Below are 26,604 nucleotides of genomic sequence, written 5' to 3'. Positions count from 1 at the left end.
CCTACTTCATAGGGTTGTTGTGAGGGGAAACTTATGTAGTACACCGCTCTGGGCTCCTTGGAGGAAGAGCAGGATATACATGTAAATAATAATAATAATAATATGGCCTCACCTTAGATTTTTATAAGCGCATTCTAATGTTAGCATTTTTATTTTCAGTCCCCTTCCTAGTGATCCCTAGTATGGAACTGGCCGTTTCCACAGCTGCCGTGCACTGAGACAACACTTTCAACTAGATCTCCACCACAACCCCAAGAGCTCTCTCCTGGTCAGTCACCAACAGCTCAGACCCCATCAGTGTATATATGAAGTAAGGTTTTTTTGCCCCAATATGCATTACTTTACACTTGTTATTTACACACATACACAAGGGGAAGGGGTTCTTTTAGAAGAAGAGATGAAGGGTAGGGAAGGAGAACAAAGGAAGAGCTTACAAAGGGATGAATTAACAAATGTAATTAGTGTTGGTTTTTTTTAATAGGGTTGGAAATAGTGTTCCTTCTCTTTTTCATCTCTGTGTGGAAATGAGTTTTGTTCTGGGCAGCAATATGAAGGCAGTGAGTGTGCACGTGCATTCAGAGTGGAACTTCCCTGATTCAACCTAAGCGGGACCTAAAATTAACTGCGCCACAAGAACAAAAACATGCGCCCGGGCAAACTTTGTTCTACATGTTAAGACTCCCGAAAGAGAATAATAATAATTAATATAAATGTTCCCATCCAAAGCACATTTTCTCTGGAGAAAAAAATCGTGTCGATTTTGATGTTGTTAAACTACGATTGTGGGCTCACTTTAGTTTTCGGTGTGCAATTTGTGGGGGGCGATGTACTTGGGCCCGCATATAGGGAGAGGGCGAGATATGAGGCGGGAAAGCACAGCGGCGAGTAGAGATGAAAGACTCACCTTGAGCGGGGAAAATGAGTTGTCGAGATCCATGGCGGATTTTGGGGAGAGGCAAGTGGAGGAATTTAGGGTCCCGCGAGAGGAACTGAGTTGGCGAGAGGAGAGCCCCACTACAACCCGCGGCTGGAGACGAAGTGAAGAAACGCTACTACTGCCGTGTTTCTGGCTCTTCCTCCCTCACGACCCAATCTCCGTCCTGAGGCCCCACAACTAACGGCCCTCCTGACTAACCGACAAAGACCGGAAGGAGTACTTTAGAACTAGGCAGACTTCAAAATCATCGCCTCAGCCCGCGCAAACCTGCTCGGCCAATCACCGCCGGCCTCTCAGCCACTCGGACCAATCGCTATTCGGCTCAACTATACGACTAGGAAACACGGGGCCAATCGGGACAAAACCGGAGCGTTAAACACGCACACAGACACACAAAAATACCAACTTCTTCCCCGTGTGGGCGGGCATACCTTTGCGTTTCGGCAATCGTCAGCGAGACAGCAATGACGGGCACCACCATGGGCCAATGAGTCCAACGCCAGCTCAATTAATTATGCATGATTTACTTACAAAAGTTTGTACGGTGTTATGATCGTCGTACCGGTACTAAAACATTACTATAATAAATACTACTAGGTATTTCTTCTGTCGATTACTATTTATGAGGGACTGTGTAAAAGGAGGAATTCAATAAAACTGAGGCAAAAAAGCAGCGTTTTGAGGTCTCATGAGAACAATGTTGTATACCTGGAACTCTTCCAATATATTTTATTAATCTCTTCCCCAGGCAGAATTCATTCACAATTTTAAAATAATTATTGTGTAAACGTCACTGGGCTATGTTAGAGTCTCACATGAGAATAATATATTGGAAATGAAATCCTTGCATAGTTAAAACATTTTAACCCCAAACCCCAATTTTAACAAAAAGGGATAGAAACGACTTGTTCTGAGGGACTGGATGCAGCCAGATTTACAAACTATATAAGACTAGATTGGATTGATGCAGTGAGCTACAAAACTCGCGCGTTGTAACAAGAAATTGTGCCCTGAACTGTATTTAATCATTCAGAAACATTATACATCATGCTGCCGGAGTTGTAGTTTTCAGAGTAATATATCTCATTTCAGAGCCATATATCAACCTCTTTTTAAATTTTCTCATTAGAATATCAGATGTTGGATATGCAGTATCAATTAGATTTTTCTCAAATATTATTTCTATCAAATCAAAAGAAAGTTGAGAAAACCTCTATAGCAAGGCAGAGTAGGAAAGTGAACAATAAACATTACCATGTCAGAGTGATGTGCTAATAAATTCTGTAGAGCTATTTAGTAAACAGCACGTCAAAAAGATTTAACTGTCAAGAAGAGGATGCAATGTATTTGTGGCTATATAGTATCTCAAAGTATCAACTAAGGGTTGCATCTCTTGTCTGTGTTCTGATGTTAGGTATTGTTTCTGGTCTATTTTTTCTTGTAACAATGTGTGTTCAGAGAGATTATAGTTGTGACCTTTAACCTTCTTTCTAGATTGAAAACAGAGTAAACGGTTAGACAGTTTTCTCTTATCTAGTAAACAAAGAATCTTTATTACAGTAAATGATCAGCAAACTCAGGAACACTAAACATTAAAACAAGCAGTAGGATAGCAACAAATAACTATAATAATACAGCTAAGATGAATTGACCAACTTAACAAATTTTACAGACTATATAACAATTTTTTTTAACATTTAAGCAAATTATATCATTCTGGTAGTAAATAGTGAAGGTAAAATAAATCTGAGTGGCCTGGAAAATCTCTTATCTAGTATGCATGTCTTAAGTAGGCCTCTAGTGAAGGACAGATGAAGCCAAATTATAGGTACCAAGTATGCTTATCAGAAGGAGAGCCAATTAACCCTCATCCAGAGACATAGGGTTTTTTTTTACACATGAGTAGGACCTACTGCTCTCAAGTAGTCCCATTGGATGACCCAAACTTTTTCAGGCCACAGAACCCACAATAAATTAACATTTGACTTCCGGAGAGTGCAGCAGTAATCCCCACATCTCAAGCATGGCTCCCTTTGTCACTGCAAAAACGAACATTTCAAACCCCATATTAATGAGGATCCATACTTCAGCATCTCAGTTCTCAGCATTTCAGCTTGAAGGACTGGCCAAGTGCATTCTGCAGGCCAGTCAGTCACCCACAATCATCACATCTTTTGCTCAGTTTCTTGACAGCTGTCCTGGGCACACACTTCCTGCGTATCCATTATACCAATGTCTTCTGTCCATCCAAACAAAACACAGATGGCAGTGCTTCCCTTTTTTCAATGTGGTTACATCTCTGGGGGTAAGTCTGGCTTGTTGTGTCTCATAGTGCCTACATAGGTCAACCTCTTGCTCAGGAAAGCCTCTGCTAGCTATACTTTTTCTGGGGGGAAAGTTATCCCCCACAAGAGTTCTCTGAGGGCAGGTTCAGATGAACTTTAACCTGCACACACGCACCTGCCCTATGCTCCTTTCATGTCCCTTTTATAGAGACAGTCGGCAGAGGCTCATATCTCCCCTGCTTCTTAAATACCCTGGTCGCTCCAGTCAAGTCTGTACCAAGATGCTGCTCTCAGATGTCAATCAGTCTTTCACATTATGTTGCCAGGTTCTGTGGGGAAGCATGCAAGATTCGCCAGGTCCTGATCGCCAGTTAACATCCCTGGTAGCAGATTTTTTACTATTGAGCATTTTATTTGATTGTATAATTATAATTTTAATTTGTTCTTTTACTCCACAGCTTTTACACCGCTTTTATGTGGCGTTTATATGACCCATTTCATATTTTTAGGTGTCCTACTCCTGCCTTACAGTTTGTAGGCCTAGCCTGTTGTATTTTATTTTACTAATTCCCTTACTATTTTTAGAGTTGTATTTTACTAATTATAATCATATTATAATCATATTTAGCTTTTAGAGTTATATTTTATTTAGCAGGAGTCTTATTATATTGTATCTGTGCTTTTTCCTGTGCTGGTCTATGACCATAATAAAGATGATTGATGCACCTGCCCTGATGTCACTGGTTTTGGAATGCATGTAGATAGTTGATTCACCTGAAGTGGCCCCAAGTGTTGTTCCATGTCTGTACACATTGCTGCACAGCTTGCAGGCCTATCTGTCTTTGTTGCAGTCCCCCCACCTGCTTCCCAAGGTAAACATCTCCTGTCAATGGGTAGGATGCTTTTGCATCACAGCACCACCATATTATCAAACCATACTTCTTTGGTTTGCTTGGAATATGTTGCCAGAAGGGACAGCATCTCAGAAACTTCAGAAACAACTGCTTATCACCTCAGCAACCTAACAACTGGTTAGACCCAGGAATGTAGCTGTGCTGCACCAGTTGCACAAACAAGGTCCAGATACCTCTAATGGTTGCCAGTTTGGTAATCACTTTTCTCCTCTGTCATGGCTTTGTAATCAAACCTTAAATTATTTGTGATGTTCTCAAACCATCTCAGCTTCATTGTGGCATAGAAGGAAGGTGCAAAATTTACTGCCTACAGTCTCTGTAGTGCTTCATGATTGGTATAAAACACATCAGCCAGGACTAGCAGACCAAGATATGCTTTCAGTTTTGTTAGATCAAGGTGCTTCAACTGGAACATAGGAAGCCCTGCCTCATCACCATTGTTTATGCTGGCTGCTACACCAGCATCAGATGGTCCTTGCTACGGCTCAGCTTCCTCCCATCTCTTGACCAGCACCACTCACTCTGGCCTGGCCTTGCTCCAGGGCCCCAGCAGCATGTCAGGGCCCCACGCCACTCTGATATCCTCCAATGTTGCTTCTCCATCTGGGTGAGTCAGGTAGAGGACACATGTGAGGGCAGGGGCGTAGCTAGGGGAGAGGGGGCCCGTGTTTGCCCCTCTCTCTGGCAGCCCCTTGGAGTGAGGGAGATAATGAAAAAAATAGGGAGGGTGGAGCTGCCCCCCCCCGGAGCTCAGGGGCCCAGGTTCTTTGAACCCATTCACTCAATTATAACTATGCCCCTGTGTGAGGGACTGATGGTGTCTCTGATTGTTTCACATGCTATCCTTGTTTGCTCATTTATGATATGTGCACTGGGCCAGTGATAGACTGGTTGTAGACCACCTTTTTTCATTTCTGCTTGTCATGTAACTCATTATCTTGGTACTTTCAGTGGCAGGTGAGTGAGGTTCAGCAGACTGCTCAGTGCCACACATCTCAATTCTACATCTCTCTCCACCTGGAATCAAGCTCCAACCCCTCCCCCCGCTTCTGGGTTGTATCTCACTAGGTGAAATGGGAAAAGACCAGATATGTACTGTGGATGACCGATCCACTGATGCCAGGTTTACTGAAGTTGACTTTGCGGTTGCTGCTGTTGTGATCCTTCTGGATTTTTCTGGTGGTGAAAATCCCTGCTTCTGCAAGGCCAGATACTTCTGAATTATTTACTCATTCCATACACTAGGTCTGACATTATGGTACGGGTTGGCTTCATCTGCCCTAACGCAGGTGCACAGAACTATACAGTGCTTCGGACTATGTTTCAGACACTATCATCTTTCAAGGTCAATTGAGCTTGCAAGGGGGAACAAAGCTGAAGTTTCCAAAGAGACACAGGGTATTCTTTCCCATTACAATTGACTTAACATGGGAATGGGATAGAAACCACCCCACCGAAGGGAGTCTATTCATTTCATTTTGGGGTGGTTTTCTACCCTGTGTCATATTTTTATTAACAACATAACTCTCATAACTGGTGAGGGGCTGTAGTAGATATATCATGTACCAGAGTGCAGGTAAGAGTTTGACAAAAGGAATATAGCTGGGAGTGCAGTGGTTTGCTTGTTTATGTGCCTTTACACAGCTGGGGATGGAAAGCTACCCCCAAATCCAAATGTGTGTTAAATTGAAGCAGGAACCTACTTGTATTATTGTGGTAGTAAAGAGGAAATGCAGTGCCATCTTACAGGTATTTTCCTGGTGTATGCATTTTGTTTGTAAAAACCGTTTTTAAAAGTTTAATATTTGTCTGAAGTTAAATAGTTATTGTATACAGTTGCATTACAAGCAAAAGAGTTTTATATTATTCTCATGAAATGTATCTAAACTGGTCCCAAGTACAGGAACCAGTTACAAAACACCTTAAAGAAAAGAAGTGTCTGAAGCAGAACTGAATTGGAGAATTAAGAGAATACTGATGAACCTGAGCCAGAACTTTTAATGGTTTGACTTCCCGACCTGTAAAGGTGCTGTTTCTACATAGATTGCACACATGGCAACTTGCTCTGATGTCAGAAATGCATGCTTTGTTTTCCTCCTGTGCGTCTTCTTCCTACCCCCTACCCGCTGCCGCCCTCCCCCAGCAAGACAGTGTGAAGAAATGGATCTTTGTGCTTTCCACCTCAGTGTCTTAGGGGCCTCTCTCAGCTCTCACTCACATCCATCCCAGTCCAGGCTTGGCAACAACCAGATTGTGCCAGTGTTCTTTGTTGATCTGATGCTGGATTCATGAAATAAAACTTGAGGAAGTGTTCTCCACACATAGAACAATAAGGGAATCTGAACAACTATGCTTCTCCTCTGTGAGGAACTTGCCCCTAGCCAGGGATGAGGCAAGGCCTTCTGACTGTCTGGATGCTGTCCGCCAGTCTTGACAGTCTTGATTTGGGGACCGACCACCCCACTGCTTGATGCCATGCCAGACTGCCTTATGAGACCTGAACATACACATGGTAGAAAAGGGGGCACAGGAGGTCAGTTGTGCTGCTCAAGAAGGCACCAGGTGATCTATCTTAGCACTCATTTCCCCTCCTGCCTCCCTCCATTAGGGCCAAACTAGACATGACAGCAGCCGTTCCACATGTCTGAATATGCAAGTGCCTCAATGACACCGAAGCAGTGGAAAAGGGGAGGCCACTATTAATAGCAAAATGGCTACACAGGTGAGAGCAAGGCGTATCCCCTGCATCTGTCACTTACTCCCTGAAGACAGTTTCCCCAACCATGCACTTTTTGCCCATCTGAGATCAGTTTTGGAGCTCAGCTGATGAGAAACGTACTCTGGAGATAAGCTGCAGGCAAGGAGAGGGTTCTGCATGCCTCACCTGAAGGCTTTACACACATGGCTTTTACTCCTCCAGAATGGAGTGTGCCAGTCCACATATTAGCTGCATTTACCCAGAAGTAGCTGCGGGCTATCAGGGACCAGTATAGAAAGGACTATTTTCTACTCGAATTGAGGCTGCGCATTCTGGCTTAGCCCGAAGTATGTCTGGCTTTTAAAAAATCCTCTAGTTTCAGTGGCTTTGTGTGGGGGGGGGGGTGGGTGGGTGGGGTGGGATCCGAGGCTTCTGCTATGCCCTGCCACTTCTCCCTTGATGTGTGGAGTGGCCATACCAGTAATTGGGCTTTTCAAAACTCAATGAAGGGGAGTTTACATAGGCTTTAGATATGCAGAATGGATGTAACCTGAGCCTTTTTGTCTGAGCTGATTCCATTAGCCTGCAATTTTCTTCATGACAGAGAGAAAGCTCTGATTTCTGCTTTAAACTTCCCTGCCTCTTAAATCATCTAGGGTGTCTGTGTGTTTGCTGGGGAGGGACATGAGGTGATGAAGGCAGTCATTCACAAAGGCAAGGGTTAAGAGTTCTGCTGTTTGAGCCAGCTTTTGGCAACTTGTCATGCCATTCCTCCGTAGCTCAAAGTAACAACAAAAAAGCTCTCTCACCTCCTCCTCTCTGTGATGTGATCTGTGATTGGTTGGAGGGAAAACCTGGAGCAAGCCGGTGGGAACACACAGGAAAAAGATCTGCCAGGTAGTGCGGAGAGGAGCCGACCCTATGTGAACTGTCCATTTAATTCCCTGAATTAAACATCTTGCGAATCTGCTGCGAGCAGATTCACTCTTCAGATACCCCGCGGTATGAAGGCATGTGTGAATAACTTTAAAATTTTGCTGTTTAAAATCAGATCCCTACCCCACCTTTTTTAAGACACATGACTGGGGCAGTTCTTCATTGAAACACACAAAACTGCCATTGTCACAGCTAGCCTGTCTCCAAGTCTCAACAAATATATTTACATATTTAATATCTTGCCCCTCAGTCCTTAAAGTATGTAGTCTCAGTAGTCATAACAATTCGGTAAGATATGCCAGTATTAGTCATATAGTAAAAGTAAAGTGTGCCTTTGAGTTGGTGTCAACTTCTGGTGACCACAGAGCCCTGTGGTTGTCTTTAGTAGAATACAGGAGGGGTTTACCATTGCCTCCTCCCATGCAGCATGAGATGATGCCTTTTAGCATCTTCCTATATCGCTGCTGCCTGATATAGGTGTATCCCATACTCTGGGGAAAATACCAGCACGGATTCGAACCGGCAACCTCTGGCTTGGTAGTCAAGCCATTTCCACACTGGTGGCTTTCCTGTAGTACAGACAGGCAAAAGGGAGGCTGAAGCTGAGATCATTCCTTGTCTAACCAGAGTTCAACAGCTGAACTAAGATCTGGACGGAGGATTTGCTGGTTCATAGAATTACATCACCATCCACACAGGGATGTTCTCCAACTACTGAAAGTCCCTTCATACCTCCCCACTTACAGGGCAGTTGGTGAATATATTTTGAGATGTTCCTTTGCAGACTTTCTATCTCCCCACCCCACCCCCACCCTCACCCCTGCTCACCATATAGGATCCGTAATGACATTCTGCCCATTGAATGTGTAGATGGGGAACCTCCTGGAGTTGAAGTAGGAAGCGCCATCACCACTGAAGAGGGAATTCCAGCTCTTCGCCAATACCTGACCCTGCAGCAGAAAAAATTATTTATCAAGCTGGTAAATAGATCAGCAGAGTCTGCTGCACCCTCACTCCAAAGTTTTGTGGTCCCAAGCCACAGCTCCAAGAGGTAACATTTAGGCACCTAGAAAAAATATTGCCATCTTCACCAGAAAACATTTAGAATACCACCTTGGGTCCTCAGGTGCCAAAATGATGGTTTTGTCAGCATTTCTTATAGGATAAAGGAAAAGGAAGTTAGCAACTTCCAGTCAGACTGCCCAACAGCTTCCTGCATCAGGCACTGGAATACCTGGGCAACCATCAAGTATCTCTACTTCCCAGTCATGAAGGATATCTGTATAGATCAAGAAATAATCAATAGGATTTTGTTACTAGCCTTAAGGTTGACAATAGGCAGGCCCCTGTCCGTTCTCTTCACAATTGAGACTAAATTCTGAGTGGATGAGGACAGGAAGGCCCGGAAAGTTCCATTCAGGTTTTTCTCCTTGGACTGTTGATAGCACTGCAGGTCAGCACCGCGTATCCCATTCATGTGGCCAGTCAGAGGGATGTTGAGTGCCACTAAGTAGATCTAGAAAAGTGGTGAGATTCAGGATACATTACACCTGAAGAGGACATTATTTAACAGGGTAGAGTATTCAGTTTCTCAGAATTCTCTGTACCTTCTCTAAGACTACAGATCCCAAGATCCTTTGGGGGAAATGTGATAATTAAACCAGGTTTAAACAGGTTTAAAATATGTGGTGTTGAAGTGATCAAGAGCTTATCTTAAAACATAATCTAGAGACATGGCTTTGTTCTAAAGATGAAAATGAGTTTTCTGCAAGGAAACATATAGGATAGCAGCCTATATGAATGGCATCAGGCACACATTCCTTTCCATTCAGCCTTCTCTCACAACTGGCCACTCTACTGCTCAGGGCTGACACCAGATTTTAGAGGCTCATAAGAACAACCCTGCTGGATCAGGCCCAAGGCCTATCTAGTCCAGCATCCTGTTTCACACAGTGGTCCACCAGATGCCTCTGGGGAGCCCACAGGCAAGAGGTGAGGCCATGCCCTCTCTCCTGCTGTTACTCCCTTGCAGCAGGTATTGAGGCATCTTACCTCTGAGGCCGGAGGTGGCCTATAGCCTTCAGACTAGTAGCCATTGATAGACCTATCCTCCATGAATTTATCTAAGCCCTTCTTAAAGCCACCCAGGCTGGTGGGTGTCACCCCATCTTGTGGCAGAGAATTCCATAGGTTAATTATGCTTTGTGTGTGAAAATATACTTCTTTTTTAAGGTTCTGAATTTCTTGGCAGTCAGTTCCATGGAATGACCCCTGGTTCTAGTGTTATGCGAGAGGGAGAAAAATTTCTCTCTCTCTCCACACCATGCATAATTTTACAGATCTTTGTCATGTTGCCCCTCAGTCATCTCCCACTGCACAAGGCTTCTGGCCCAGCAAGCTTACCAGCCACCGGCTTGTTTTTCCATGCTGATGTGGGCAACAGTAATGAAGATCAAGCTGCTACTGCCACAGCTGCTGCTGCCTGATAAGCTCCATGCAAGGGACGAAACTTACTGGGCAGCAGCAGTGGGGGTAGCTAATTCTTCAGTGTTACCACTGAGCTATTTTAACAGCGCTATTTTAGAATGTCCACACTCCTCAGGTCGCCGATATATAGAAGCAACTCATGGTCACCTTTGCCTATTCACCAGCTGCTCCTGCGACATCACAGTATCTAGGGGAAGTTCATTTATGGATGTGAAGGGCAAGAAAGGCAACAGTGATGGAGTGACCCTTAGTCAAGAAAGTCGTGCTGCTGCTGGCACTGAGCAGGTAGGCCTCAGGTGGCATGGCATGGGCCGCTAACCAGTGCCCAAGTGGGCCAACTCCTGACGCTGGCCTGGCTATTACTTTTCTGCCTTTCAGACTCCTAGCAAGCACATTTAGCTTGCCTGGCTTAATCAGTCTGACCCTCCAAGCCTGCAGTCCTTGAAAAAGGAAGAAGATACCCTGCACTTCACAGTGAGCCCTACCTCTCTAAAATTCCTTGTTTGCTTACATAGGAACACAGGAAACTGCCTTATACTGAGTCAGACCATTGGCCCATCTAGCTCCAATATGGTCTACAGAGACTGGCAAAGGGCTTCTCCAAGGTTGCAGGCAAGAGTCTCTCCCAGCTCAATCTTGGAGATGCCAGGGAGGGAACTTGGAACCTTCTGCATGAAAACATGCAGGTGCTCTTCCCAGAGCGACCCCATCCCCTAAGGGGAATATTTTATAGTGCTAAGATGATGTACGTATGTATTCATTCATTCGTTTATTCATTCATCCATCCATCCAATTTCTATACTGCCCTTCCAAAATGGCTCAGGGTGGTTTACATTAAAACAAAATAATTAAAATCAATTAACAGTTAAAAACAGAGATTATAAAACCCCATAAAACAATAACAATTAAAATATTCAAAACAGTTTAAAAACCAGGTCACAACATTAAAACCATTTACAATTTAAAAACCCTGGAAGGCCAGGCCAAACAGATAGGTTTTGAGGGCTCTCCTGAAGGCCAATAAAGAATACAAATTACGGATTTCTGCAGAGAGTGAATTCCACAGCCTAGGAGTGGCTACAGAGAAGGCCTCTGAGCCTCTGAGTCATCACCAGATGCACATGTGGTAGCTGGAGAAAGAGCTCCTCAGATGACCTTAACGTGTGGTGAGGATCATGCAGAAGAAGGTGTTCCCTGAGGTAACCTGGACCTAAGCTGTTCAGGGCTTTAAAGGTAATAACCAGCACTTTATATTTTGCCCAGAAACATATTGGTAGCCTGTGCAGCTGTTTCAAAACAGGCATAATATGGTCTCTCCAGGTTGCCCCAGAGACCAGTCTGGCTGCTGCATATTGAACTAACTGAAGTTTATGAACTATGTACAAAGGCAGCCCATGTAGAGCGCACTGCAGTAGTCAAGCCTGGAGGTTACCAGCTGGTGCACCACTGTTTGAGGTTGTCCTCTTCAAGGAATGGACGCAGCTGTCAAATCAGCTGAAGCTGATAGAAAGCACTCCTGGCCATAGCCTCCACCTGAGATACCAGGCTGAGGCCTGGGTCCAGGAGTACTCCCAGGCTCCATACTTGCTCCTTCCGGGGGAGTGCAACCCCATCTAGCATAGGAAGATCTAACTCATCCTTCAGATTCTGAACCCAAACAATGAGCACCTCCATCTTGCTTGGATCCAGTTTCAATTTGTTATCCCTCATCCAGCCCATTACTGTCTGTAGGCAGGCATTTAGGGAATGAACACCATTTCCTTATGATGCAGATGAAAAGGAGAAGTAGATTTGGGTATCATCAGCATACTGATAACACCTAGCACCAAACCTCCTGATGACCTCACCCAGCAGTTTCATGTAGATATTAAAAAGCATTGGTGACAGAATGGAGCCCTGACGGACTCCATATAACAGCTCCAGTTTTGAGGAGCAACTGTCACCAAGCTCCACCAACTGGAATCTACATGAGAGATAGGAGCGGAACCACTGCAAAGCAATGCCTCTTATCCCCAACTCCCCCAGGCGATCCAGAAGGACACCATGGTTGATGGTATCGAACGTTGCCAAGAGATCCAAAAGAACCAACAAAGTCACACTCCCTCTGTTGGTTCCCCAGTAGAGGTCATCCGTCAGGCTGACCAAGACAGTCTCAACCCATGTAGTCTCCCATTCAAATGCAATAGTCTCCCATTCAACTGTAGTCTCCCATTCAAATGCAAACTGGGGCAGACCCTGCTTAGCAAAGGGGACAATTCATGCTTGCTACCACAAGACCAGCTCTCTTCTAAGAAACACTTCTCAGTGTTTTTTCTTGGTTGTCCTGCACCAAACTGAACCATCAAATAAAACTACTTGTCTAAGTCAGTGCATATGGTATTGCAAAATGTTTGTGCTCTGACTGCCTCACATTCAGCTCCTACTGAACTTACTGAACGAAGCTTTTGGGAGTTGCTAGTTGGTATATTCTGGGTTGTTGCCGAGCCTTCCTGGTTTTGGACATAGAGAAACAAGATTAACAGTAAAAGAGAAATCAGAATCAAAGTCCAAGCCTAAATATAACAGGAATCAAATTCTGTGGAGTGCTGTGGATTGTATTAAAGACCTGAAGGTTCCAGGGCCTTATGTTTTGACACCCCTGCCTTATTTCCTCTGTGCAAAATTAAGAGGCCCATGGTTCAAGATCCATTGTCCCTTGCTTGCATGTGTCACAGCCTCCAGGATCAGTGTTATTCAAAGAAAAGGGGGGGGGGACCCAGCAGATGAACTCTTACAGTACATGCATAAGTGGGTTGCCATACAGTATTGTTGTTCCCCCACCAATACCGCTTTTTCAACTAACTAAGTCCTGGGAACAAGAGAACTTGGAGGGAGTGATGGTGGTGGCAGCAATATTGACTGTTGGGTACACATAATCTAAAAAAGAAAGATAAGAGAGACACCAGCAACAGCCACTGGAAGGATGCTGTGCTGGGGATGGATAAGGCCAGTTGCTCTCTTCCTGCTCAATAAAGAGAATCACCACTTTTAAAAGGTGCCTCTTTGCTCAGTTAGCAGATCATCACATTAGCATAAGATGATTTTGGCACTTTTCACTTCAGTTTTATTGGACAGAAAGAACAGCCACAGGCCTGTCTACAGATCGTACTGGATTTTCTGTGTGAGGAGTGGAGGCTAGCGTAGAGCACCGGTGATGTTTCTGCTTTATCTCCTTCTCAGTCGAAAAAGATAATATGGAAGATACAGTTTTTGTATTAGATGCGGCCAAATCCCATATTAACCCATATAGTTGGAGAACAAGGTTTACTGTTGGATAAAGTAACGATCAGGGCTTCTGAATACTCTACGCCAAGAAAATTAGATAGTCTGCCCTACATAACCCAAATTTGTGCCAAGAAATGCTAAACTGTTCACATGTTTGTAATGGTTGTGTATGTGGTGGCAGAATTATCAGCTTTCTGCCCAACTCTCCCTTATGCAAATGTCTAGCAATTGCTCTGTCAGAGCAAAATCCAGGGAAGTCAACACCTGGGCAATGCAGCTGTTGAGCATTTGTTGGTTCAGTGTCAGAAGCTGAAAGAATTCCTCACCTGGTTTTTCTTTTTTAACACGAGAGGATCATCACCCATAAATAAAGGCTCCGGATCCTCCAGCTGATCAAGAGATAATGACACAAACAGATAATTTGGGACTGAACTGAAATGGAATAAAGGGTAAAATGGACTTTGATTGATTGATTGATTGATTGTTAAATTTGTATACCGCCTTTCATTAAAACAATTCCAAGGCGGTTCACACAAAAATTAAAAACAAGACTATAAAAATGACACAATTAAAATATTAAGCTAAAATATAAAAACAAATCTAACTAAAAAGATTTAAAATACAAGTATAAGAACTGTACAAAACTGTGCAAAGAAGCATCAACAGAGACAATAATATAAAAGCCTGGGTAAAAAGCCAAGATTTAACACGCTTTCTAAAAATTGTGATGGAGACCGAGGAGCGAATAGCCACCTGGAGAGCATTCCAGAGTTTGTCCTCATAAGTAAGGTACATTTGCCTGCAGAGCCAGTACTGCCAGATAACACTGCAGGGTGCTTTCCAGATTAACCCCTACAACAGTATCACTACGGATCTGTTAAGTGTGCTTCTGTACTTCCTGTGTTGACTAGTGGTGGAGGGAGGCCAGTGGCGGCCTGGGTTCAGCCTGCTGCAGCGACTCCCCAAGCCCCACCCCTCTGCATCAGACATCAGTGTCTGACATCAGATGCAGGTGGTGAAGGTTAGCCATGCCCCCTGTGTCTGACATCAGATGCAGGGGGTGTAGTTTAGCTCACAAATGGGGCCCCAGGGCCCCTTTTGTGAGCTAAACCATGGCCACCGCGTCAGACATAGGGGGTATGGTTGTGGTGCAAGGCGCGGCCCACAAGGGGCGGTGGCCTGGGTTCTTTGAACTTGTTTGCACAATAGTGGCTCTGCCTCTGGTTGTGACACCACAGTCTCTGTGCTGCCAGCAAGGTGCTGTTCACATTTCCGACGCTGTATTTCGGATTTTATCTTTGTGTTATAGTGCTACAACACTGCAAGTCCGTTGCAGAAAAATAGCTGTATTTTCCCGTTGTAGGAGTTTGAGATTCTGGGGATCGTTTTTAATACAATCCTGCCAAGTCAAAGCATTTTACCCCTATTGTAGTGTAAAATCTGGAAAGCGCCCTGCACAATGAATGTCCAACAACCCTTATGCTCCCATCACTAGCTAAATCTGACCTGGGGTAGGGAAAAGGGAAACATATCTTTCCAATTTAAAACAAAGAATCAGAAATTGTCTATTGCTCAAGAAGAGTAAACAGAATGTTTGCAATTGCTATTGAACCCATCCCTTACGGGGATTAGCAAGCATCCCAACAGATCATACCAGAAGCCTGCTCCATCCTTTGGGGGTCCGGAAGAAAGCTTCACTCCCTTCACTGATGTAGACCAAGCTGCCTTCAGGAACAGAAGAGGAAGCTTTGAACATCAGCTCTTTAGACCTGAAGAGCCAAGTGGATCGCTAAAGTTGGGGAAGAACAGAATATTTATATACTGTTTTTCAACAAGAAGTTCACAGAGTAGTTTTCATCGTAGACAAAAGAGGTCTGCTGTCTTAGAAACCTCCTATATCTTTTCTAAGATACAAGAGATACCAGCAATAGTCCCTAGAAAAGACACTGGCTGATATCCTGACAAACAAATTGCTTGCAAAATTAACAAAGTTGTGCTAGCACAAGAAGATTGCATAGCTGCATGACACCTTCCCCTCCTACTTCCTATAGGAACCTCCCCTGCTGCCTCTAGGCCTGGAGGCAGGGGCGTATCTAGGGTGGGGCAGGCAGGGCACGTGCCCCGGGTGCCACTTGAAGGGGGCGCCATTTAAAAAAAAAATGGCCACTGAAAACAAAATGGCCACCGTGCATGCTCAAATGGCCTCTGTGAGGCCCTAGGCCATGCTAGGCTATGCTAGGTCACGCAGAGGCCATTTGAGCATGCGCGGTGGCCATTTTGTTTTTAGCAGCCATTTTTTAAAAACAAAATTTATTTTAAAAAATGGCCACCACACATGCTCAAATGGTCCCTGTGAGGCTCTAGAGGCCAGTGGGGGGAGGGGGAACCTTTGCAGACCCCCACCCATGGCCTTTAGGAAGCCCCCCAAAGGGGCTACAGGTAATTTTTTTTTTTTTTAAATTAATATAATATAAGTCACTGTACACATATTTAGTTTGGCACTATGTACAGAGAATCAGGGGTTGTGAATACTGAGCTGAAGCTTATGAGCTAGGATTGTATTCATTTGCTCTTACTTTGCTTCTTGTGATAAGTGAGTTAAATGTGATGTTGTAATAATATGGCTATTAATGGTGAGTTTGTCTTTGAATCAGTGTGAAATCCTTAGTATTAAGGCCCACTGGGAGTTTCTTGCTCTCTTTCTCTCATTTTAACTGTCTTTCTGAAATACTAGAATATATTCCAAGCAATGACACAGTTTACTCTGCATATCCTTTAATTATTTTCAGAGTATCTGGGAAAAGTCAAATTCTACATTTATTTTTAAAACTTATGTTATAGTGATGCTACAGTGCATAGTAGAGAATTAGACAGGCACTTCTGTTTAGTTTTCCAAGTACACCTCCACATAGTATTTGGGTATTTCATGAGCTCCAGCAAACTGAAATTTGTAGTTTCCCAGCATTTTTTTGGTCTGGCTACATCCACTGCTAAATAGTTTTTGAAATATTAAAAGATTAACGAGCTTGACTTGTATTTTTGAGCTGATACTATGGTAAAGTTATCTGAAAGATGGGTGTCAGATGTTTGGACAGGGGGCGCAATTTCAATGCTTGCCCTAGGCGCTATTTCCCCTTGATACGCCTCTGCCTGGAGGTTTTTCACACATGGCTCTAAGGTATCTGAAGAGCGAATCCGCTTTGCAGCAGATTCGAGGCATTTTAATTGCCCCAGAGTTTTTTTCAAAAGCTGCTGGAAATAGAGGATTTTTTTTACTTGGGACACAACTCAGGCTAAGCCAGAATTTGCAGCCTCCATTCAGGGAGAATCAAAGTTCTGGTCCCTGATAGCCCACAGGGAGGTTGGATTAAATCCAGAGAATATGTGGACTGGCACGCTCCAATCAGGATTGGATTCGGGGGGAAAGCCCTGTCTGTAAAACCTCCTGGCAGCTCATATCCATGATTCTCCCGGGTCTGAAAGTTACCCAGGATTGTCATCTGATGGCTGACAGCTAGAGAGCATGATTGACAGTGGTCCAGTCACTATCCTTCACACTGATCTACCTCGCAAAGTTGCTGTTGTGGGGGGAGATCAACAACTACTTATGCTGCCCTGAGATCCTTGGAGGAGGAAGGTCAGACTATAAAAATGTAATTATGCTGCCTGTGAAGGTCAGATGTGGAAAACAGAAGAAGTCCTATATCTCAGCCCATCAAGAGCATAGCCTTCAACGTTTCATGGATGAAAATCCAGATACACTTGGATCAGCCACACCTCATACCGAGGATTACTGCCCAAGCTCCCCATTCACTACTCCACATTACAGAAACTGGATTACTCCTGCTGTATATTCTTTACTGTCTAATGCCTAATGCAAGAGTAAAAACTCTGGGGAGGGAGATGAATCCTGAAGAATAACAACTCTTAACAACTCGTGTGTGTGTGGCTGGGGAATAACATGCAAAAACAGGAGCAGCGTTTTATCAGGGATGGATTCAGAAAACAAGGACTGTCCCTGCCAAAAAGAAATAGTTGGAGCCTAGGAATTAATAGGAATAGCTGCTCTTACCCACGAAACTATCACTTGAAAGATAACTTTTTGTTCAGCAAATTTAACTGGGCCTCAATTCACACAACAGCCACTAAATTTATCCCTGCTAACTGGGCAAAAAGGCATCTTATAAAGTGGTGTGGTTCTCTTATATTTAGCAGGTGGCAACCACCCTATTCAATCTAACAAAGCATATCTTTAGTGCTTGCTGCTGGTCTCTCCCTTGGGTGTTTTTTAGACTGCAAGTCCTTTTAGGACAGGGAACCATTTTCTCATTTCTTTTGCTGCGCAAACCATCTTGAGAGATTTGTTGTTGTTGAAAAGTGGTATATGAATAAATTCCAAATAATAAACACATACATTCAGAATGCTGTGCCTTCTCTTATATAATGAGAAGTGCCAAGTGCCAAGCTTGCCTGGAAGCCGCATCCCCACCTGACCCGGAAGCCCTAATATGGGCTTAATATGGCTCCCTAATATGGGGAGCCAGCATAGCGTAGTGGTTAGAGTGTTGGACTAGGACCCAGAAGACCCAAGTTCGAATCCACATTCAACCATGAAACTCACTGGGTGTCTCTGGGCCAGTCATGTATCTCTCAGCCTAACCTACCTCACAGGGTTGTTGTGAGGATAAAAACAATCATGTACACCACTCAGAGCTCTTTGGAGGAAGAGCGGGATATAAATGTAAAAAATAAAACAAATAAAACAAATAAATTGTTTTATTGGAGGAAGAGCAGGATATAAATGTAAAAAATAAAACAAATAAAACAAATAAATTGTTTTATTGGAGGAAGAGCAGGATATAAATGTAAAAAATAAAATAAAACAAACAAATAAATAATATATAGGAGCTGGCACTATTGTCCATAGAAATGCACCCTGCATGTGCTTACTTCTTTATACCAAGCAATTGAAAGAAACACACACACACACACACACCCCATACCTGTAATCCATACTGGTTTCCATCAGAAGAGTCTTTCAGAAGCAGTTCAGCATCTGCACAGCAGAAATAGGACAGACTAAACACACTTCCCCACTCCCAGGTCTCCCCTCCAGAGATGAGATGTTCTGGCAGCCATATAAGAACAAGGAGCCTGCTCTACTGCCTACACAGAGGGAATTAGCACAGTTCTCCCAACAAAAAGAATCCTGATATCCAGCACAGCACTGATTGACAATTAGAATGGCTGGCAGAGAATGACCCCTCCTTATTTACTGATTCCTGCCAGCACTCTTATTACTCAGATTCCCAGATCGCTGTGCTGCCAAGTCCCAGAAGAAAGGCTATAGGAAACACATAGGTTTTCTGCATGCAGTTTTGCAAGTTTCTCTTCCTTCACGATTACACCAAAGGAGGGATTAGGTAGGGATAACGGCTGCTAGAAAAGTAAAAGATGGGCCCAAAGTACTATCCACAGGCACTAGTTACTTGCTAACCCTCCAGGATTGACCAGGAATAGGAAGGAACATAGGAAGCAGACCAAAGGTCCTTCTAGCTCAGTATTGTCTACACAGACTGGCAATGGCTTCTCCAAGGTTGCAGGCAGGAATCTCTCTCAGCCCTATCTTGGAAATGCCAGGGAGGGAACTTGGAAGCTTCTGCTCTTCCCAGAGTGGCTCCATCCCTTAAGGGAAATATCTTGCAGTGCTCACACATCAAGTCTCCCATTCAGATGCAACCAGGAGAGACCCTGCTTAGCTAAGGGGACATGTCATGCTTGCTACCACAAGACCAGCTCTCCTCTCAGACCAGGTCTCCTCTTGAGCATCAATCACCAGGTGACTCCTGAAAGCAATTCTGTTTTTAAGTCGCTTGATATAGTGACAAATATTGGAAATAAAAAAACTTCCTATGGCTTCCTCACTAATAGTGAAAAAGGTCCATGTGCCCACCACTAGCAGCCCTGTTTCCAAAGCATGGATATTCATGTGGGTGAGGAGGGGTGACTTTTGTCAAGCCCTCGTTCCCCTGGCAGTGCTCACACAACCCACAGGGACTGACTTCTGGGTCACACATGGAGTGCTTCCAAGGGATGCAGGGATTGGTCAAAACTTAAGCATGTCTCCCACCTGCACAAGCATCCATGCTAGTGGTGCATGCCTGTTTTTCGCTGCACACATGCACTATTAGTGAGGATGTCAGCCACCAGAAATGCCTTCAGCCAAAGCTGACAACCTGAGTTGCCTGTCACCACTAGGCGCTTCAAGAACTGTCAATTTCCAGAGACGTTTATCCATGACAGGTCTGAACTCCACCTCCAGTCTTAAAAGGTTGGACTTGTCATAGATAAACGTCTCTGTGGCTCTAGCAAAGGCAGAAGCATTTCTTCCTCTCCTTTACTCCAATCCTGGCAGCTCTTACACACTTTCAAAAGAGGAGACAAGGGAAGAAGTGAGCAGCCAAGACACAGCCACCCACATGTCCTTGCCTCTGGCCAAACTTGTTAATGCAGCTACAAAAGGGTGCAGTAACAGTTTGGGGGTGGGGTGGGGCAGAAAAAAGCATTTGGCAGGCCAAATCCTTCCCACAGGCTGCTAGTTTGCTGATCATGATATAGAGTAGCAGGGCTGAGGGACACTAGAAAAGGCATGCAAGATAGTTGCTCATTAGAAACATTTGGACACATTTCTGCTTTGGATACAGAAAAAAGAAGGCTCCTACCTGAACCCAAAGGTGGGTCATGGTTCTGCTGGAACAAATGCAAGCAGAGAGATGAATGGCATATTAACCAAGCTACATATACAGCATGAATGAAACCTGCAGGTAGCACCTTTCCCAATGCAGGATGGGACCTGCTGGAGCTTTTTCAGACGGTGACTTTACCACGACTTTACTTTGGGAGGGTGTTTGCATGTTCACATATCGGCCAGATTTACCCCAAAGTAATATTTCAGAGAACACTTCACACACGATTCAGATTTCCCCCTCCATATTGGAACCTAGCCCAATTTATGTCCGGGATTTTAAAAATCCTCTTTTTGCATCGGAGTATCCGTTATGCCCCGAATCCGCAGTAAAGCCTAGCGGTAAAGCCTTCTGTCTGAAAAAGCTCCAAGTAAATGAAACCAAACAAGGCTGATTTACACAAACAATAAAAGGCCATTCTTGTTGAGCAAGTGGCCCTTTAACCCATCTGGCTGTCCAGCTGGTGGTGTGGATCAAGTAATCCTGGAAACCACATACATTTAAAATAATTTGGGGAGTGGGGTGGGGTAGAGAATAAGATTTGTTTCCAGCTAGGTGACATGCTGGAGTTAAATGCTTCAGAGAAGCACTCATGTGTGCTGGGAGCTTCTTGGTTCTGAGATCAGCAGCACCAATCTTGTCAGAGGACTAGTACTGCCTGTCCTAGCTCTTTTAGCCCTTTCATGCCTGTAAATAACTAAGAGATTCTGTAAAACACTCCTTTGTCTCCAGAGATGTCCAGGGAATCTTGGGACTTCCAAGGTATGATGGGATGAAGGGGAGGAGGCAGTTTCAGGTATTTTGGGCCCAAGACAGTGACTGTTAGCACGGACAGCCTTATTAGAACAAAGTCCAGGGATGGAACATCTCAATTAGGGCTGCCAACTGTCCCTCATTATGCAGGATGTCCTGTCCCCCATTTCAGGGATGAAATGTTGGTCCCTATAGGGACAGCATTTGTCCCTTATTTATTCAATAGCATATAATTCAATTACATATACATCAATGATACTCAGGCTCTTGATTACCACCGCATACACTTCCCAGCCCCCCCACCAGCCAGCCCCCACAAACTTGTGTCCCTCATTCTGGAACTTGTGTCCCTCATTCTGGCAATGAAATGTTGGCAACTCTAATCTCAAGATGCCCCCAAAGGTGGAAAAGAAACAACCATTTGGCCCTGTAACTTACCGGCTGCTTGCAGTGTGGCCGGGCTCGGACAGGGTGCATTTTCTGCAAAGAGGTAGGCTGGTTAGTGCCAAGCAGGAGAGAAACAACCAGTTCCCAAAAATGGGGTGGGGGGGTGGGAAAGAAAAGAAAGAAAGGGCACAGGTTGAAGGAGAAGGGCATTAGAACTCCACTTGCCTCTCTCAGAAGCTCTTAGTACTCCCTACAAAATTCTACAAAGCAATAAAACACACACACACACACGGAAAAAACCTCCAAACCTCATCCCCTGGCCTGCAAAGTCCTCACCCCGATCCCACCCATTGATCTTTGCAGTTAGGATCACCACATTTTGCTTGAACTTTTCAAAAAGTAATCTACGCTTCAGGTTCTTCAATTTGTCTACCTCCAAGGAACCCCTTTCCACATCAACATGCCTGCCAGGGAACCCTTGCACATTAGAAGATTCTAGTTCATGTTCCAGAGTGCATACTCAGTTCATTCAAGGCACTGGCCAGGCCCGCTGGGCAATGTCTATGCCTCACTTGTACTTCAAGCACAACTCTGAACACTTCTCAATCCTCTACACCTGCACTTTGCAAATTGTCTTTCAGAGAACAGTCATACTGATCTTCTCATGATAGGTGTTCCATCCTTGGAAATCTAAAGACGGAACGCCCATCTCATGACAGGTTTCCAAACGAAGCTAGGCAGAAGCAATAAAAAAGCACACACATGAGCTCTTGTGCTCCAGTCCAAACTGTGATTGTTTGTGACAGGTTGTTCCTCAGCAGATCTGCAGAGGAATAATCCACACCACTCCTTTGGAACAGCATGGAGGTGGCTGCTCCCAGTCGCCATGCATCTGTCTCCACACATTACTGTGAATTTCCAGTGTGGCGGGGCGGGGGGGACTTTACAGGAAGCAGAGCACATCCTGCCCCTGTGCCCCAGCAACAGCTAGGCGGAAGGTGTGCGCGGAGCATTGGGAGATGTAGTCCTTTCTCCATAGATTTCTATGAGAACGTACTTGAAAAGACTACCCCTCCCAGCACAGCACCCCACACATCATCCAGAACAGCAATTGAAAGTGAACAAAAAACACATTCCTCCAAGAGTTTAACTACAGTAAACACACCTTGATACTTAGTTTAACTAAGGTAAATATACCTCCATTCCTAGAGGCAGGGATTCCAAGGAAGAAATAGCAGGCAGGGAGAGGGTTAAGAACCTCCTCCCCCTCCCACGTTTGTCTTCTGAAAAACTGTCCCTTCACAATGCTGCTTTTCTTTATTAAAAGCAGCTGTTGGGGGTTTACACAAACATGCATGCATGCATGCAACTTCTGGTTAAAACCTAACACAGCTGAAGATTTCCAGTTTTCGTTATGAGGTACTCTTCAAAAACCATGTGGCTGCTGGCACTGCCCCGCCCCCCCTTTCCCCAACATGGAGTCATAGCTGCACTCATGCAAATTGGCCAAGTTCCAGAAGGATTGGGGGGAGGAACTTACGCTAAGATAAAGAACACCTGGTGGTCCAGGAGGGCCTGGGGGACCAGGCAGGCCAGGATTTCCAGGGGGGCCTGGAGGACCCTAGAAAGAAGAGGGGGAGAAGAGAGAGGCAGCATAAGGCACATCCTGACACAGGGTATTTCCCATAAGCCATCTGAAACCCCTGCAACTCCTCCCCCCGCCCGCCACTCCAGACTCTCATGATTTCCAATACTCCAAGAAAGTCCTGTAAAATGCAGACCAATCTGGGAGCTTGGTTCCATGCATAGTTCATTAAGCAAAAGTGCTTTCTTAAGAGGCAGAGGTCACGATGGCAGTTAAGGCACCGAGAAGGCTAAAAAGAAGGATACAAATTTAAAATAAATTTCAAAAGGTAGCCGAGTTCTGTAGAAGATGCAGAAGCTAGAAGACTTACAGGGACAATTGCACCATATAGCTCCGTGTCTCCATTACCATTCTTGAGAGAGGAAGAAGGAGAGAGAAAGAGAGAAAGATGCAAACTCAGTATCCAGATACTGTTACTGAAACATCTTGACCACCCAAACCATTTTAATTCAATCAGTTCCCTTTCTCTCTGCTTTGTATACTGACTGCTGAAATTTGGGTGTTACACAGCAGGGCAGGGATCAATTCAGAGCACACCCATGGCGGGGTGCTTTCCAGAAGGCAACTTTGCTTCACTATGTATCGGCTTGGTGTGTGTTCGTAAGATTTGGGTTTTGACACTGTTTTGCATATGGGAATAGCAAGGTGCCATTCACACAGCCACAGCCTTGATTTGGATCTTATCTTGACGTTGGTTTCAGGTTTACAGCTTTGTATGTCAATGATAAAATAGTAGCTGATTTTTAAGTTTTGAGAACAGTTTGCAGGCTTGCTGGATTTACTCAGAAGTAAATAATTTAGTTCTTACTTGGGGCTTCCTCCCAAATAAGAGTGTAACATGTGTACAATTACGTAAAATATTTATGTAAAATATGTGTAAATTATGCATTGCACAGTCAGAATGAATGACACAGGGCACAATTTGCAACCACATATTTGAGATCTGTTCCTGCCTCCCCAATTACTCACTTCTGGGGCCATTTGCCATTGTGAATGGCGTGAACAAAAACACATTATTCATGATCTCTCAAAACACGAAAACCTGTGCCATCCAATGAAGCTGATTGGAAGAAGGTTCAAGACAGACAAAAGGAACTATTTCTTCACACAATACATACTTAGCCTATGGGATTGTTGCTATGGGAAACTGTAGTGGCTTAAAAAAAAATACATTGGATAAAATTCAAGGAGAATGGACCTGTCAGTTATTAAACAGGCATGACAGATAGGAATGGGCAATATTCACTTCCAACTGCCGTATGCCAAGGACAAAAAAGAGATTGCTGTTACCATCTTGCCATACCTGAGTTTCTATGGAGTCTCTTACTGGCCACTGCCAGAAAGAGTGCTTGGCTAGTGGCAGTTCTAAGTTAAACATATTATAAAGCCACTGCATATATGTTAGCATAAATCTCCCACACATATCATCATGACAATTATATTCTCTGCACAGATGGGGAAATGAGGCCAGTAGTCTACATAAACATGGCCAAGATCACATAGAACTATCTGTAGACCACCACTTCGTCAGCTTGCAAGTGGTTAGGGGCATCTCTTTTTTGCACTCCCTGCATGTAGAAAACTAGCATGTCAGGGCAATGGCTAAACTTGACTCCTTCTCCCCAATGTCCTGTTTTTTTTAATTTGCAGTATGTATTTGTATATGGGGGGAACATTCACATTTGCAATAATCTCACTCCTGACCTTGCGGTTTGAAATGGTACAGGCCAGGAAAGGTTTTACCATGCAATCTGCTGTTCATGTAGACTAGTTTTAGGGGCCAAATTATATGTGATGCAGAGGTTCTGTGACTGGAACTCCCCATATCTATCTCAAAAAGCAGCCAGGGGCAATTTGGATAGGAACTATGGCATGGGGAGAGAGGAGATCTAACCCTTTGTCCCACACCGTGACCCTCATCCAAAATCGGAGTGATTTCCCCTCCCTGAAACTACTATGAGCTGCAAAGGAGAAAACTTACAAGCATATTTTGCAATAGCTTCAGGGGTAAGATTAACATTGGGAATTTGTGCAGGCAGGGGGAAGGAGTTAATCCCCCTTGCCAACACCATGGCCCCAATTCAGATTGGTCCCCCTCCATGGCTACTTCTTGGAGAAGGAGGACAGGTGGGAATTCCAGTCATCAAACTCTCATAAGATGAAGTTTTGCCCTGTGTAAAACTTGCTCAAGAGGTTTGTTAGGGGAATATAACAACCCACACAGCCCATTCACTGGTAGACCATCTATCCTAAAGAAGCACAAACTTATCTGGCTGTACCTCTTGGAAGGTAAAGGGTAACCAGGACTTGGATGGCCCCGGGAAGGGAGGCAAATGTCCACCATTTTTTGCTTCTTTGTAGCAAGGATGGCAATCCTGTGTGAGAAAGCAGCGTTCTGAGCCTTTGAATGGGTTGTAAAAACACCCCCCCCCCAATGTGCCTTGAAGGAGAAGGGATGGGCAGAGGTACCCTTTCCACAACTACGCACCAGCTCTCCAGGGTCTCCCTTTTCACCCTGCAAGGAACAAACAAGTGGTCAAATGGCATGTGTGGGGTGCTGTCTCCATCCATGGCAATTCCTGCACCACTTTACTGCCACCGCCAAAGGCAACCAACCCATGGCGGAGGGGAGCACCATGAGACACAGGAAATGGTGTGCAAGTGCCAGCAGATGTCCTTGCCAGCTGCAGACACTGGCCATGCAGTATGGCTTGATACCCAGGTATCCATACTTACCTTAGGACCTGGAGGACCCAGAAGACTTGTGCGAGTATTACACTGTAAAGAGAAAGATGGAATCAATGCAGCCTCTAGGAAACAATCCATACTGTCATTATACAAATGACAGAGCCCAGTCTTTGGCCCAGAAATGTGTTCTTTCAGCATGCAGTGGCAGGGAAGACAACACACTTTTAACAGAGCTAAATTAAGAACATCCTTGCATATTTCCTTTTGTTTTGTTAGGGCTGCTTTCATTCCTCAGATTAATGGTGAGTGCTTGGTGGAGGTTTCTGTGATGGGTGCTAATAGTTGGTATTGATTATTTTGAATGGGAGAGCATCGCACCCCCTCTAACAGAAAAAGAGAGGCAATGTTTTATTTGTGTAGATAGAGAAAAACATTTAAGCTATTTTGGAACATGGGAGAGAGGGAATGCAGAAAGCACCCCAATGGGGTATAACCAGTGGGTCTCCTGCCTGATAGGAGTATAAATGCTGCTTGCCTCCACTTATACTCCCTCTGTATATATGTAAAGGTAAAGGTGAAATGTGCTGTCGAGTCGGTGGTGCCCACAGAGCCATGTGGTTTTCTGTGGTAGAATACAGGAGGGGTTTCCCATTGCCATCTCCCTCGTAGTATGAGATGATGACTTTCAGCATCTTCCTATATTGCTGCTGCCCGATATAGGTGTCTGTATACATGCAGCCACCTAATGGCACAGCGGGAAAATGCTTGACTAACAAGCAGAAGGTTGACGGTTAGAATCCCCGCTGGTACTATATCAGGCAGCAGCAATAAAGGAAGATGCTGAAAGGTGCATCATCTCATACT

General features: G+C 44.5%; 2 protein-coding genes across 22 annotated transcripts in view; both read right to left on the bottom strand.

Annotated features, from left to right (window-relative positions):
• The window catches only part of TOP2A (DNA topoisomerase II alpha), a 38,873-nt gene extending 37,663 nt beyond the window's left edge, over window positions 1-1,210 (bottom strand). Inside the window, exon 1 of the mRNA XM_053261650.1 lies at window positions 905-1,210. Within this exon, the coding sequence (XP_053117625.1) occupies window positions 905-937 (33 nt within the window). The 5' untranslated portion in view covers window positions 938-1,210. The remainder of the gene's footprint in view (window positions 1-904) is intronic.
• A 4,904-nt stretch (window positions 1,211-6,114) lies between these two features.
• LOC128329473 (collagen alpha-1(XVIII) chain-like) overlaps window positions 6,115-26,604 on the bottom strand; it is a 79,847-nt gene continuing 59,357 nt past the window's right edge. For 18 of the 21 annotated variants that reach the window (XM_053260758.1, XM_053260757.1, XM_053260768.1 and 15 more), the window contains 14 exons: window positions 25,789-25,830; window positions 25,541-25,567; window positions 25,332-25,427; window positions 23,363-23,404; window positions 22,948-23,028; window positions 21,459-21,500; window positions 20,244-20,271; window positions 18,525-18,577; window positions 15,176-15,310; window positions 13,848-13,910; window positions 12,690-12,746; window positions 9,092-9,286; window positions 8,599-8,720; window positions 6,115-6,633 (listed from right to left, as the gene is read on the bottom strand). In XM_053260758.1, coding sequence (XP_053116733.1) covers window positions 6,423-6,633; window positions 8,599-8,720; window positions 9,092-9,286; window positions 12,690-12,746; window positions 13,848-13,910; window positions 15,176-15,310; window positions 18,525-18,577; window positions 20,244-20,271; window positions 21,459-21,500; window positions 22,948-23,028; window positions 23,363-23,404; window positions 25,332-25,427; window positions 25,541-25,567; window positions 25,789-25,830 — 1,194 coding nt within the window. In that variant the 3' untranslated portion in view covers window positions 6,115-6,422. The remainder of the gene's footprint in view (window positions 6,634-8,598; window positions 8,721-9,091; window positions 9,287-12,689; window positions 12,747-13,847; window positions 13,911-15,175; window positions 15,311-18,524; window positions 18,578-20,243; window positions 20,272-21,458; window positions 21,501-22,947; window positions 23,029-23,362; window positions 23,405-25,331; window positions 25,428-25,540; window positions 25,568-25,788; window positions 25,831-26,604) is intronic. The other 3 variants (XM_053260760.1, XM_053260761.1, XM_053260762.1) reach the window with 3 other exon arrangements.

Source organism: Hemicordylus capensis, chromosome 6 (genome assembly GCF_027244095.1).
Source record: "Hemicordylus capensis ecotype Gifberg chromosome 6, rHemCap1.1.pri, whole genome shotgun sequence".
NCBI lineage: Eukaryota > Metazoa > Chordata > Lepidosauria > Squamata > Cordylidae > Hemicordylus > Hemicordylus capensis.
This window is presented reverse-complemented; position numbering and strand designations above follow the sequence as displayed.